The sequence below is a fragment of the Calypte anna genome, chromosome 18 (assembly GCF_003957555.1).
Source record: "Calypte anna isolate BGI_N300 chromosome 18, bCalAnn1_v1.p, whole genome shotgun sequence".
NCBI classification, from domain to species: domain Eukaryota; kingdom Metazoa; phylum Chordata; class Aves; order Apodiformes; family Trochilidae; genus Calypte; species Calypte anna.
The window spans coordinates 2,203,952-2,216,697 of record NC_044263.1 but is presented as its reverse complement, the minus strand read 5'-3'; the positions used below and the strand labels follow the sequence as shown (position 1 = coordinate 2,216,697).

General features: G+C 46.6%; 1 protein-coding gene across 2 annotated transcripts in view; it reads left to right on the top strand.

The window, feature by feature from the left end:
* MAP2K6 (mitogen-activated protein kinase kinase 6) overlaps positions 1 to 12,310 on the top strand; it is a 51,065-nt gene extending 38,755 nt beyond the window's left edge. For both annotated transcript variants that reach the window (XM_030461688.1, XM_030461687.1), the window contains exon 12: positions 1,022 to 12,310. In XM_030461688.1, the coding sequence (XP_030317548.1) occupies positions 1,022 to 1,099 (78 nt within the window). In that variant the 3' untranslated portion in view covers positions 1,100 to 12,310. The remainder of the gene's footprint in view (positions 1 to 1,021) is intronic.
* Positions 12,311 to 12,746: the final 436 nt, after the last annotated feature.

Here is a 12,746-nt window from a genome sequence, read left to right as displayed (position 1 = left end):
TCTGGCTTGAAATGGTGGGGTCAGGAATCAAACCAAACTCCCCCCAGCCTGTGTATGGGAAGCAAGAACAGCATTTTACATAGAGTCAAGGTCACATATGGGCCTCCCAGCTGCCTTTTGGTTCTCTTTGACACCCTCCAAATAAATCCAATAAACTGCCAGGACAGTGGGTAGCAAATAAGCTTTGGTTATTTCAGGTGGAAGTTGGCCAAGCTCAGCTGGTGCGTTGCAGCCCATGATAGCAAAATGAGTCACTGGTGCTAGCAGACAGGGACTTTACTTTTGCTGTCAGGGGACATTTCATTCTGTTTTTTTTTTTTTTTTTCTCCTTACACATATTTTTCCATTTGTGCTGAAATGTAGGCAAGATTTTCTGGCAGAATGTCTTCCCATGTTGGTCACGATTAAGTAGTTAAACATCCAGCTGCGGATGGCTCTCCAGCCGGGATGGCTTTCCTCTTTGCAGTGGTTAGGGGTAAAGTAGCCATCTCCTGCTGTGACTATGAGCAATTGCAGGGAAGAAATGAGACTCAGAAGTCACCAGAGGGTAAATACACAGATAAAGCAGGAAGCTGAGGGAAAACCCACTGCCGTCAGCCTTCCTGCAAGGTTCTCCTTGCTCCCGTTGGAGCTGGTGCATGATGGATAACCACCATCTGAGGTTACCACCATCTCCTCCTGGGGCACTACAGAGTTGTGAGCCAGTGTGTGCTGGAGGGAACGACATGCAAGAGACAGAGGCAGTGTGTTTTATCACTTTGTCTTGCTTCAAGAGCAGCCCAGCTCAGCCAAGGCAGGATTAGAGGAAATCCAAGAGGGCAGCACAAGGCTGCAGCCTTCGTGCAGTCACCCCTCGGACTCCCTGACTTCCCTCAGCTGCAAAACATGTGAAGCTCAATATTATGATACCAGTGACAAAATCTTTTTCACAGCCTTGAAGACTGTCCAGAAAGGCTTTAGATTTGGTCCCCAGTGTCGTGAACAATAAACGTTTTTATTTGCTCTCTCTTTTCTCTCCCAGCAACATCCTTTCTTCACCCTGCACGAATCCAAAGAGACAGACGTCGCCTCTTTTGTCAAACTCATCCTGGGAGACTGAGAACTGGACTTGTACATGAATTGCCCTTCTGTGGACTGGTGGGTGCAGGGGAGGGGCTCATGGCAGGACTTGTCATGAAAGCACCAAGAGAAAGTCACCGTGTTTTGTTTTGTTTTTATTCTGAGAAACCCCCGCCTTGCCGAAGTTTTTAAAAGGGTTCTTTGGTATCCATAGTGACATAGAGCAAGCTGGTTAGTGAAATGAATTTTAATAAGGTTGGTAACCTTAAAACAAAGACAAAACAACAACAAAAAAATTTTTAAGAGTGATTTACATATTTAATGACCGTCAAAATCCCTCTTCCTAACTTTCTCCTCATCCCCCTTCCTTTTCCCCTGAACCAGAATTTGCTTTGTCATGGTAATAGGTGCTATGGTAGTCATGAAGTTGTATGTAGATTTATATTTTGTCCCTTCCATTATTTTAATATTTATGTTAAGTGCTTGATGGAATAGATTTCTGTTTTATATGAGGATGAGTGCGTGGTGATGATGAGGATGCTAACTGAGGCCACAGCAAGCAATAGTTGTAGGGCTTTGCTGGGGAAAAGGTGTCAAAGGAAAAGAGAAGGAAGTGTCTGTGTTGTGAAAATATTTAATGTGCATCATAAAAAGAATTTATAAACAAGGATCTCAGCTCAGCTACTCGAGCTGCTTGTGTCAGGCAGCATCACTGTAAAGGAGGGAGGCTTCAGCCTCCTCCAGGGTCTCCTCTTCTCCGGACACTGCGCACGGCTGCAGGGCACTGCCAGCCTCCTGCCTGGGGAAAGCCCCAGCCCTGTGTCCCAGCAACTCCCTCTGCTATATCAGGCAGGTGATGAGGTCTGGAGAGGGAAGATATTACTGGGATTAATGTATGGGACAAAAGCCCCAGAGGGAAATCAGTTGTCAGATGAGTTGCACAAAGATAGGGAGGAGGCTGCAGTGGTCGGTCCCCACCTGCCAGCCAGCCCATCAGCCTCGTGCCATCTGGGACTCCCTTGGGCTGGGGATGAGCTACTTTGGGCCTAAAAGGGAGTTCCTCTCTCCTTCCCTGTATGGGAAAGGATAACATTCTGCATGGCATGGCATCTGTGAAAAAATGGGAGAACTCAGTGCGAGTTTCCAGGGCTCTCCTCCCTGTCGGCAGCAATCCCTCTGTGCTTGCCCACAGGCTCTGGGGGTGTGAGCCCACCCCTGGAGCTGGTGCTGGCAGGTGGTTTGGGCCATATCCAGCTCTGCTTGGGATGCTGAGGCCAGCCAGGAGTGCTGAGCTCCAGCATGAGACCTGCAGGTGTCCCCCATGAGAGCTGCAGCCTGAGAAACCACGCAGGGAAACCACAGCCCATCCATGGCAGGAGCTCATTGCTGTTGGCCAAGTCTTCAGAGAAAAGCTGCTAGCCAAGGGCAGGAGCCACGGGGACTCTTGGGGCAGAGGGAAAGGTGGCAGATCCCACTGCTTTTAGGTAGCAGGGAATAGAAAGGGGGAATGGTGTACTGCAAGGGGTTGCTGTAAATCTGGAGCAAGGCTCCTGGCTCCAGATGGATGCTGGATTGATGAGCCAGACCTGCAGAGCTCAGCTGTGAGGTGCTTTGCCTTTTTCCATGGCTCCTTCTCCCAAACCTGTGCCCCTGTGTGTGTGTGCAGCTATCCCAGAGCAGGCACACGTGTCTCATACCCCTCCACATCATTCCCTTCCCCATCCATTGCTTCTGCACAGACTCTCAGAGTCAGAGCCCATCTGGATGCATGTCTTGCTCTCCAGTCTTGAAGCTGTGTGGGATGTCATTCACTCAGCCTGGGATCCAGCTCCTTCTCTCTCAGTTCCAGTGGCTTCAGTCCACTTGGGCTTCTGGACCAGCCTGAGGACCAGTTTGGGAATTGATCTCTTGGAAGGGGGATGGGGAGGGTTGTAGTTAGAGCACCTAACACCTCACTAAGAGGTGCAAGTGGTGGCATCTCTTGTGCTAGGCACATGCTGACCACTTTGAAGAGGTGCCCCTAGACACTGCCACTGTCACCACCACGGCCAGGGCTGGCAGTGCCTGTAGAGGTGGCTGTGAACCCCAAAATAACACAGCTCTGCCCCGAGCCAGCATCAAAAGAGAGAAGGGAGCATCACTGATGGGGATTTATTGATCCTTGAGCCCCTCAGCTGCAGAGCAGGGGGCTTGGAGGAAGCTCAGAGGAGTTGGGGGTTGTGAGTTTCCTTGCTGCAAAGAGCTCCTGCATTGTGCAGACTTTGGGGAAGAGTTTCCCCTTCCTCAGCCCGTGGTTCACAAACCTGCTCAGCCCTCCCTGTAGTGATAAGCTCCCTATTCCACTTTGTGTAGGGGGGAACCTTTCAGGTTACATTTTGTTGCAGATGAAACACGAGGATGTTTTACTTCTCAGTGTGTAATTTTAAGAGGCCTCGCATGGCTCATAATCTGCCCTCTCATATTCCATGGGGTGTGTGGCTGTGTGTGTGTGTGTTTTTTTTTTTTTTTCTCTCTCTCTCTCACTTTCTCAGAGTCACAGGGCTGTTTTGATTGATTGTCCTCAGCTGCAGCTAAAAGTCCAGCCAGCCAGTTTATAGACTTGGTTCCAGCATCAATTCTCGCTTTGAAAAACATGACATTTAAAACCACCCTCTGGTTTTCCTACATATGGATCTGATGCTTTTGTTAAAGATTGGTTTCGCCTCTTTTCTCCTGGAATATAAGTCTCGTTTGGACACCACGTCTCCTTGACCTCAGAGCACCTTTATTTCATGCCATTGTAATTGACAGGTTGAATTTATGAGATACTGTCAGAGTGCAGTATTAATAGCAGATATTAATGTCACCAATAGAAAATTAATGTCAGTGTTGTCTGCAGCAAGTAACCCTCTAGGATGATTCCTACATGCCTTGACACTACACAATGAGTGCTTTCTTTTATGCTTTTTGCTCTTGCAGTGCTTGGGCTCTCTAATCCCTTTGTTTTAATGGCATGACAATAGAGCATGCAACAAATCACTTCCCTCCGGATTCTCCATGACTTTGTTCCTTTAAAATTCATCTGCATCAGCCCAGTGTAAGTCTTGAGTCTGTGTGACCAGTGTGAAAATGCTGATCACCACTGCTGAAGGTGGTTGTGGAAGGAGAGAAAGGCAGAGGTTGTCTGTCTGACTGTCCATCCATCTCTTCATCCCTAGTGACACGTGTGGACACAAAGCTTGGCCTGCCCCAGGGTTTTCTTCCAGAGAAGCCTGAGCTGGGGGGGAGGAGAGCCAGGGACTCCTGTGTGCTTAAATGCTCTGCAAACATGCTGGGCTACAATATATAAAAAAAAAATCAAACTCTTCTCTTTGTTTGATTGTAACCTCTGTGAGGGTGAAAAGCCTTGGGTCAGCACTCAGAACTTTGCTTGGCTCTAAGAGGAGCTCAGGGTTGCCAAGGACAGGCATTGTTTCTGGGTCATTAAACCTTCCCCAACAACCCTGAACAGCCAAGGTGTGAAGCTTAAAAGCTGTTCTTCAAAAAGCTCATTTGATGCAGGACACAGGGCTGCATGTTGGACAGGTAGGCTCATGGCTTTGCAGGACAGGGAGCAGATTGGATTCTCCTCAACTGGGGATTTTTAAACTGCAAAAGTAGCAGGTCTGGTGCCACAGGCTTGAAACAAACCAAAACCACACCAGGGAGTGGAAAGGTGAGAAAAGCTGCTCCAAACTCAGCACTGGACCAAGTGTAGGAGTTAATTCCAGCACAGGTACCATTCCCATGGCAGGGAGAGCCTCTCTGCTCTGCCACAGGCTGTGGTTATTGGGCTGCAGGGCGTGCTGGGCCATGATATTCCTCCTCTTTTTACCTCCACAGCTCCTGATGTTCCTGCCACCTCCTGGAGGCTTGAGGCTTTGCCATTGCCAGAGCTCTTCTAAGTGTCACTGGCAAGAAAGCTATTTTCTATGTCCCCAAGAGTCCTCTGGTCCCTTAAATCTGAAAGATGAGTTGGAGGGCATTTGCTGGTTCCTGTTTTTAAACACCAGTTTAAAATGCTGCTGCAGTGGGTGAAATGCCCATCTTTTCCTGGAGTTTTTTCCAGGTGTATAAAACTTCACACAGGTATCTATGTACTGTATTTCTGCATTTTTCCTGACTTGCCTGGTTTACTGGTGAGGGAGGGAGGCATTTCTGACTTCTTAAAGAGGGGGGGATACCATTTCTGGAGGCAACTGACTTCTGCTGTGTGATGGTGGGTCACTATTCAGAAAAAGCTCTTAAAAATAAATAAATTAAAAAAAAAATAGGCAGTTGAGCTCTTAGTTCAGCAGGTGTCAAGTGCCTGTTGGGTCAGTGCCCCTTGTCTGGGAGAGAAGGGGCTGCCAGGTCCTGTGCACTGGTGCTGAGGACATGGACACTGGGGTGCAGGGTCTGAACTGGGATTTCTCCATGCTGAGTGTGTACCTGCACCTTTCCCTTCTTTCCTAGGCAATTTTGGAAGAGGAAAAGCTGTCTGGTCAGTGCAGCATTGCTTTAGTGGCTGGTCTGATGTAGTTCAGACAAGGTTCCCACCAGCTCCCTTGTTTATTAGACCTCGTTTTTATTAAAAACAAACCCCAAGCTCCTCTCTCAGAAAAGACAGCCAAGATGGTTTTTTTTTTTTTTTAATTCTCTTCCATCTTGTTCCTCTCAGAGGAACTCTGGGAGCCTGTCTTGGTGCTTTCACTCTTTCACATGCCAAAGATTGCTACATCCCTCTGAGTTAGGCTCCTGCCAAAGCAGATCTTACAGCCTTGCCTCAAAAATCATCCACTTCCCTGCTCCTCGGGGTTCCTTTTGTTGCTGTTGCTTTTTCATTGAATTTCCTCTTGTTTATTGACATGTCTATTGTTGAGCTTCCTGGACACATGCAGCTCTTTTTTTTGGGTGCAGAAAAAGACAAATCGTTGCCTTCACTGCTCTGCCCCTGCTGTTGGGGAAATACTGCTGGTGATACAGTTCCTACAGATAGGGATGGGTCTCATTTAGAGCTCGGGTCAGGGAGGGTGTAAACTGGCATTGCTCCATTGGCTTGGCTGGAATAAGGCCAGTTTTGTCCAGCTGAGAATCTGTCCTTAATGTCTAAACAGTTATTACACACTAATAAAGATTAATGATTGTAAATCCCCACGGATTATACATAAAATGGCAAGTTTTACCCATTAATCTTTATTGCCATATTATAGCTGTTTATGTTAGAGGAGTCCTCTCTCTCAGTACTGAACATCCACTCAAGGAGGTGGGGGCTGAGCACAGGGGAGGTGATGGGTGGACAAAACAGACCAGATGTCCACATGTTTTACAGTCTGTGTCCTCCCCCCGAGCTGGTTGTTTCCTTGAAAGCCTTTAACCAGCAGCAAAGGATGTATCACAGAGCTTTGTCTGCTTTGCTGGCCTCTGGCTGAGCTATAAAATCCAGATTGTTTCTGGTGAGAAGGGATCAGATCTCCTAATTAATATTTCAGCTCAGCCTTTGCTGGAGCAGATGGATAATATGAAATTTGACATGCACTCTGGCAGTGCAGTGAGATTCCCTCTCCCTGGCTGTGGCTGGAAGAGATGCTTGCTGTGGATAGGCAGCTGTGTCACAGGTCAAAAGGATGCTGCTCCTTCACATAACCCCACACCACAAAAGCACTTTATTTTGCTGATAAAGAAGGCCAGAAAAGGCTCAGCTGAATCTCAGCTTTCATGTGTTTGCAGATGAGGATGGACACAGCTAAAGAGGTGGTGGTGCCAGTGTGCTGTATCAATGAAGAGGACTCCAAAGAGAGTGCAGTAAATTGCAAGGGTGGTTTTAATGGCACAGGGACAAGAGTCCTCTGGTAGGGAATCCACTCTGCCAAGGAAGGTCTGGAGCTGGGAATGCTGAAGCAGAAAGGGAGGGTGAGAGAGGCAACCACAGACCCAACCAAGCACATTGCTGGTGGGAGCAGTCTGTGCCCCCTTCTTCTTGTATTCCTCCAGGCCCAGATTTGCAGGTGATGGTTTTGCTCACAAGTCCCAGATTGCCACTGCAACCCCACTTCCAGCAAGAGAAAGAGAATACTAAAATCCCAAAGAAACCCACAAGGACAAACTGGGAGCAAGCTGATGCTTGTTGCCTGCTGGGTGGCCTCATGCATTGCTGCAGAGCTTGGACTTAAAATGATGTGGAAAGCATGGGAAAGGCTGAGAAAGAAGAGGATCCATGTTTTAAGGTGGTGTCTAACTAGCCCAGTGGTACAAATACCTGATTTACAGGCCACAGGGATAAAGGAATTCTTCAGGGGCTTGTGCAGTGCTGTTCTCCCAGGAACAATTTTGGCCACATGGCATTTATTACATGGCCTCCTTTAGTGCATTTTTTCCCTCCACTGACACCTTACACCTCAGTCACCTGGACATTTGGGGTTTTAGCAGCTGGGAGTTTACTAACAGCCTTTTTTTCCCTAGCCAGATGCTCAGAGGGAAGGGAAGAGAAAGGGGCCACCTCTCTGCAGAGCTCTTTAGGGGAAAGGAGCCCCAGGCAGAGGCTCAGTGCCCTGCAGGTATCCAGCCCAAGCCAGAGCTCCTCCTGTGCTCCTTTGCCATCCCATGGATGAAAAATCCCATCCTGGAAGTGGAGCAGCTCTGGAATTGCAGCAGCCTGGCCCTGAGGTGGCTCAGCCTTGCCTGGCAGCCTGGCTGCAGGATGGGCTGTGTTTCCTTCCTCGAAAGGCTCTTGATTTTCACTAAAGGATGGGGCAAAAATCCAGAGGCTGCGAGGTACCGCGAGGATAAGCTGGGAAAAGCTTGGAAGCTTCTGAAAGGCTCTGGAAATAGAGATGGAAATCTCAAAAGATCAGACGTCTTTCGGCCATTTCCAAAGCTGTGTGGTTTTAGCCAGACCTGAAAACCCTTCCTAGAAGTTTATTTCAGGGTATTTTGATTTGTTACTTTCGCTTTTGGGTCTGGCTAAATCCAGGAAACTCAGAATAGTGTAATTTTTCAATAAAGAGTAAACACACCCCAAGTATTACTGAACCATTCAGGAAAGTTTCTCTTTGGTTTCCCTTACCGGAATCATTCAGGCCAGAATAGGGTTTGTCCTAATTCAGTCTGGTTTTGCCCCAGATAATTATTATTTTTGAGAAAAAGAAGAGTTCAGACCATGGGCTTTCCAAAACACCGTGACCCGGCACGCAAGGTTACACACCAGATCCTGCCAGAAGGAGGATGGAGATGAGAAGTGCTGCACTTAGAGGCAGCCAAACTCATGGCTGGAAAGAGCATTCTGGCAGCAAGCATGGCCATAGCCTCCAAAAACACAGGTAGATAGAGTTTCCCCAGGGGCTGTGTGATGGAGTTATCAGGGTCTGCCACGTCTCAGTTTTTTTCCCCTCTAGTAAAAACCATCCAGCCACCTCCGTGTCCTGGAACAATATCTGAAAGCCTTTGGTATTTCTCAGCTTGGTTGTGTGGGGTTTTTTCTTTTCTTTTTTTTTTTTTTTTTCAGGACAGATGCTGTGAAAAGTCAGGAAGGGCCAGGTGTCCTTGATTTACACAGCCAGAGTGAAGAGATGTAGATTAAGTGCCTGGTAAGAGCCAAAAAGGTGTGTTTAAAGTTAAATTACAGTTGCTGTCCTAGCTGTGAAGTCAGGATCAGGTTTTCCCATCTACAGGTGCAGCTGCAGAGCTCTCTGTCCATGCTTAGCCCAGCTTTATTCATGAATATTGCATAAATATCCAATAGCATGGGCTATTTGGTGGGCATCTGGCAGCTTTGGGCTCTACAGGCAGAAAAAAAAAATCCTTGTTCAGAATACAGCATTGCCAAAATCTTTGGCTCCAAACTTCCCTATACAATCTCTGTATCAACTCAATTTCCAGAGCTCTGCCCCGTTTTGTCCCCTTCATGATTGTAAATGGAGTGGTTTGTGCTGGGTGACAGCTGTCACTGTGCCACTGGGGCTGCTGGAAAGAGTCACAACAAACAAACTGGTTGGAATTTTGCATTAATTTTTAATATCATTACATTGCAGGGGAGCTGCTAAACGGAGTTTCCTGCAAACTGGAATTGTGTTGGAATAAAACTTCTCATTTTTCATAGGAAAAAAAAAAAAACAGAATTATCTAAAGATGTCCAAACTCTTCAATTGTAGAAATTACAGTGCTTTTGGCAAAGATCCATGTTTAGCAACAAAATATATGGAATTTCTAGAATTTCTGTCTTAAGGTGTGAAATCTGCTTTTTTATTTTGAGATAGAGGCAAATTTGCTCTGCTGGTATTGAGAGGGCACAGGCAAAGCACTTGTCTCTTTGGAAACAACAGGAAAGAGAAGGCTTTCCAGCCTGCTGGGATGCAAGTCCTTATTTTATATTTAGGATTTTTTTCTTTTACAGTAACATCATTTGTTTTAGAACTGTGAAAGTCTCTGCTTTTCTTTACATGTGGAGGGCTGATTACTCCTTCTCGTATTCTTATTATTTATTATTTCTCCAGTTCTGGTACTATCCAAGAGGTGCTGAAGGCATCTCCCCAGCCTGACCTCGAGTTGTGTGGAATCAGTATCTCCTGACAGCTGGGATGGCAAGTGGCAGTAGATGGCTAATGAGTATTTAAAATGATATTTATAGCAATTTAGATTTTCTTTTAGCGAGCTGCTTTGCTCTAGGGGATGGGGATAAGGAATCTCTTTGTAAAATGGCATTTTTTGCTTTTTCTTCAAACATCTCGGAGGGTTCTAAGGAAACCAACTCACTCTGTTTTTAATAGGAAGAGTTGGGTTGGGTTGTAATCATTCCTTTGAGAGGGGATTGACTAGCATCAGGGTTCAGTTCAACTGGTAAAAATGCTTTATGTCACACCATCATTAATCAAAGTGCACTGGAATGCTGAGAGAAGGATCTTTTTCTACCTGACAAAGACAATCTGCTTGGTCCAAGGCTCATGCTATGCTTTTCCTGTATTTGCCTAGAGTTTTCCTTTGGCCCTGGAGCCAGGGAGACTCAGGGTTGCCAGGATTGCTTTGAAGCAGGGCTGAGGGCCACCCAGGCAACCTCTGGCCAAATGTCTGCTCTGGGTCTGGAGGACACAAGTTTACAGAAGTGATGGAGCAGCTAACAAACAGCTGCTTCTTGCTCTGGAAAAAGATGTTGAGGTGAAATCCCCTGAGCATGACATGTGTGAGACAAGTAGGATTGGGGGCTGAAAACCATCAGCTTTTCGTTCTTTTTATTATTATTATTTTTATTTTTTTCTCCTTTTCCTCTTTGCAAAGGTGCCTTGCTGCTCTTCTGCTTCAAAAGCCTCCCCAAGCCTTTCTGATAAAGAATGCTGTGGTGCATCTGTTTTCAAACAGCTTGCATTGGTTTTCTGGTTTGTTTTTTCTTCCCCTGATGTATAAGAAACGTTGGGTAGCAGAATGTGGAATTCATTAGAAGTTCATAAAGCAGGGACCTCAGAAGGATGTGGGTATAAATGCTTTTCAGGCATCTGAGGTGAACTTTAAACGGAGCTTTGGCCCTCATTTGCTTTCTGCTTTTCAAATACCATTTATGAGAAAGTGGAGCTGTCAAAGCCATGCATGAACTTTGCCTTCTTGCAAATAACTTGTCTCAAAGTAAATTGTCAAAATGCACAAGGAACTTGTCTCAAAGTAAATCCAGTAGCTCTACAAAGCTGGGAATGTATGTACATCAGTGTGTGTGTGTGTGTGTTGTGCAGGGGAGTCAGCAAGTTACCATTTTGGAGATGCAAAAAACACAGTGCAAGTGGTTTTTTCTTTCAAAAAGTCAATGTAAAATATTTATTCCTTGGTGTGAGTACATCAGACCACATCTCCCACCCTTCTTCTGATTGCTTTCTGTTTGGTTTTGTTGTCTCAGTCTTTGCTGCCCTCTTTCCTCTGCAGTGCTGGTGTCTCCCTGGCAGCCCCATAACCTCACACAACCCCACTGGCACTGAGGGTGCAGGGAGGTCCCAGGAGCACAGATCCTGCTGCTCCTCAGGAAAAGCACTGGTGTTCCCATTGAGGAGAGGAATGGCAAGGGGAGGATGAGGTGGAAAGGCAGGGCACTGCAGTATTGGCCATTTTTGATTTTTAGCCTTGCTGAGGAGACTCTGTCTTGAAGAGAATGAAAATTTCTCATGCCCAATGCAAGACCCTGAGTCCCAGGTTTGGGGGAGGGTGCATTGGTCCAGAGATAGCAAGTTTTGAGAAGGCCTTTCTCTTCCTTGGCAAGTTCTTGTGAAGATGTATTAGTGGCACAGATAAAAGAAATGTTCTCATCTTTGTGAGGTGGCACCCAGGGGCTTGTCAGTGCTGGTTCAGGTCCCCTGGGGCTTTGCCAGGGGTTCATAGCAGTGGGGTCTCCATCTCCATCACTCCCAGCTCCTCTGCCAGTCTGCAAGCAGGTGAAATTTCATCACTCTGATACTGCAAAGGTCACAGGGTCCTCCTTGTGCTTGGGTCATTTGAGTGGCTGCCCAGCTGCTGACCCCAGTGGCTCCACATCCACTCTTAATGCTTCTCTTAACCTGTGTGTTGTCTTCATTCATCTCAGAGCTGTTCTTTGTATTATGAAGATGATGAATAGTAAGGGACTGACAGTAGGACCACGTGTGTAACATTAGGTAGGCTTTTATTTAATGTTGTTGTCATTTTAATGAGATGCTTTTAGGATCCGTGTTGTACTGGATCAAAGATCCTGGTGGAAGAGTTGAACTGGTATTTGTTAACCCCAACTGCCCCAGACCCTTTCCCTCCACCCTTTTCATGAAAAAGAAAAAAAATTAAATTGGGAGAATATCTCTAACTTGACAAGAAAAACCAACCCCAAACCCTGCTGGTGGAAAAGAGGATCTTCATTACTACGTTTTGGTTGTATTTCTCAGGATATCCAAAGTTTTTATCACTGCTGCTGAGAGAAGGGGACAGTTACACCTTTTGAAACTTCAACCACTGTAACCGGTTGCCAGATGTGTGTGTGTGTGTGTGTGTGTGATAAACTCAGCACTGTGTGTGGGTGTGTTCTGCTGAATATTGTGTGCATCTATGAAATGCTTCAAACAAACTGCCTGGAAGTCAGAACCAACCACCTCTTTCCAGTCATATGTTTGCCGTGACTTTTCATAACCACACTTGAACTAGTGGTCTTGGATTAAATATTCAAAGAGCAGGGCATCTTTATAGCAACGGTATGTCAGTCGAATTAGGGAAAAAAAATGTACACAAAAAATAAAATAAATGAGATTTAAAAGGAGTGTGCTGTCTGTCTACCTGTGGTTACCCAGGGGAATAGGGCTGGTTGGTGTGGGCTGGCTTTGTGCTGCTCCTGCTTTTCCTATGGAAGGTTTTTAGGGATCATCTTACTCCTAACAGCTTATCCTACATTACCGAAAACCTGGGACTGCTCAGCCTTCTCTACAGAATAATTTTCAGCCTTTCTGCCCTTGGTTTTTGCTTTCTGCACTTCTGCTGGCGAGCTCAGACACATCCACATCCCCTCCAGCCCACATCAAAGCCTCTCTGGCAGGGCGCTGGTGTGACGAGCGGGGACGGCTTCCTGCCCCCTTCCAAAAACCAAAACAGCTTTCCAGCAGGGATAAGGGGGGTCTGAGGGGCTGCAAAGGGACACAGCCTCCATGCCCAGCCCTGTCTGGGGGTGCTGCTGGGCTTGGCAGCTCTCTCAGGGCCCT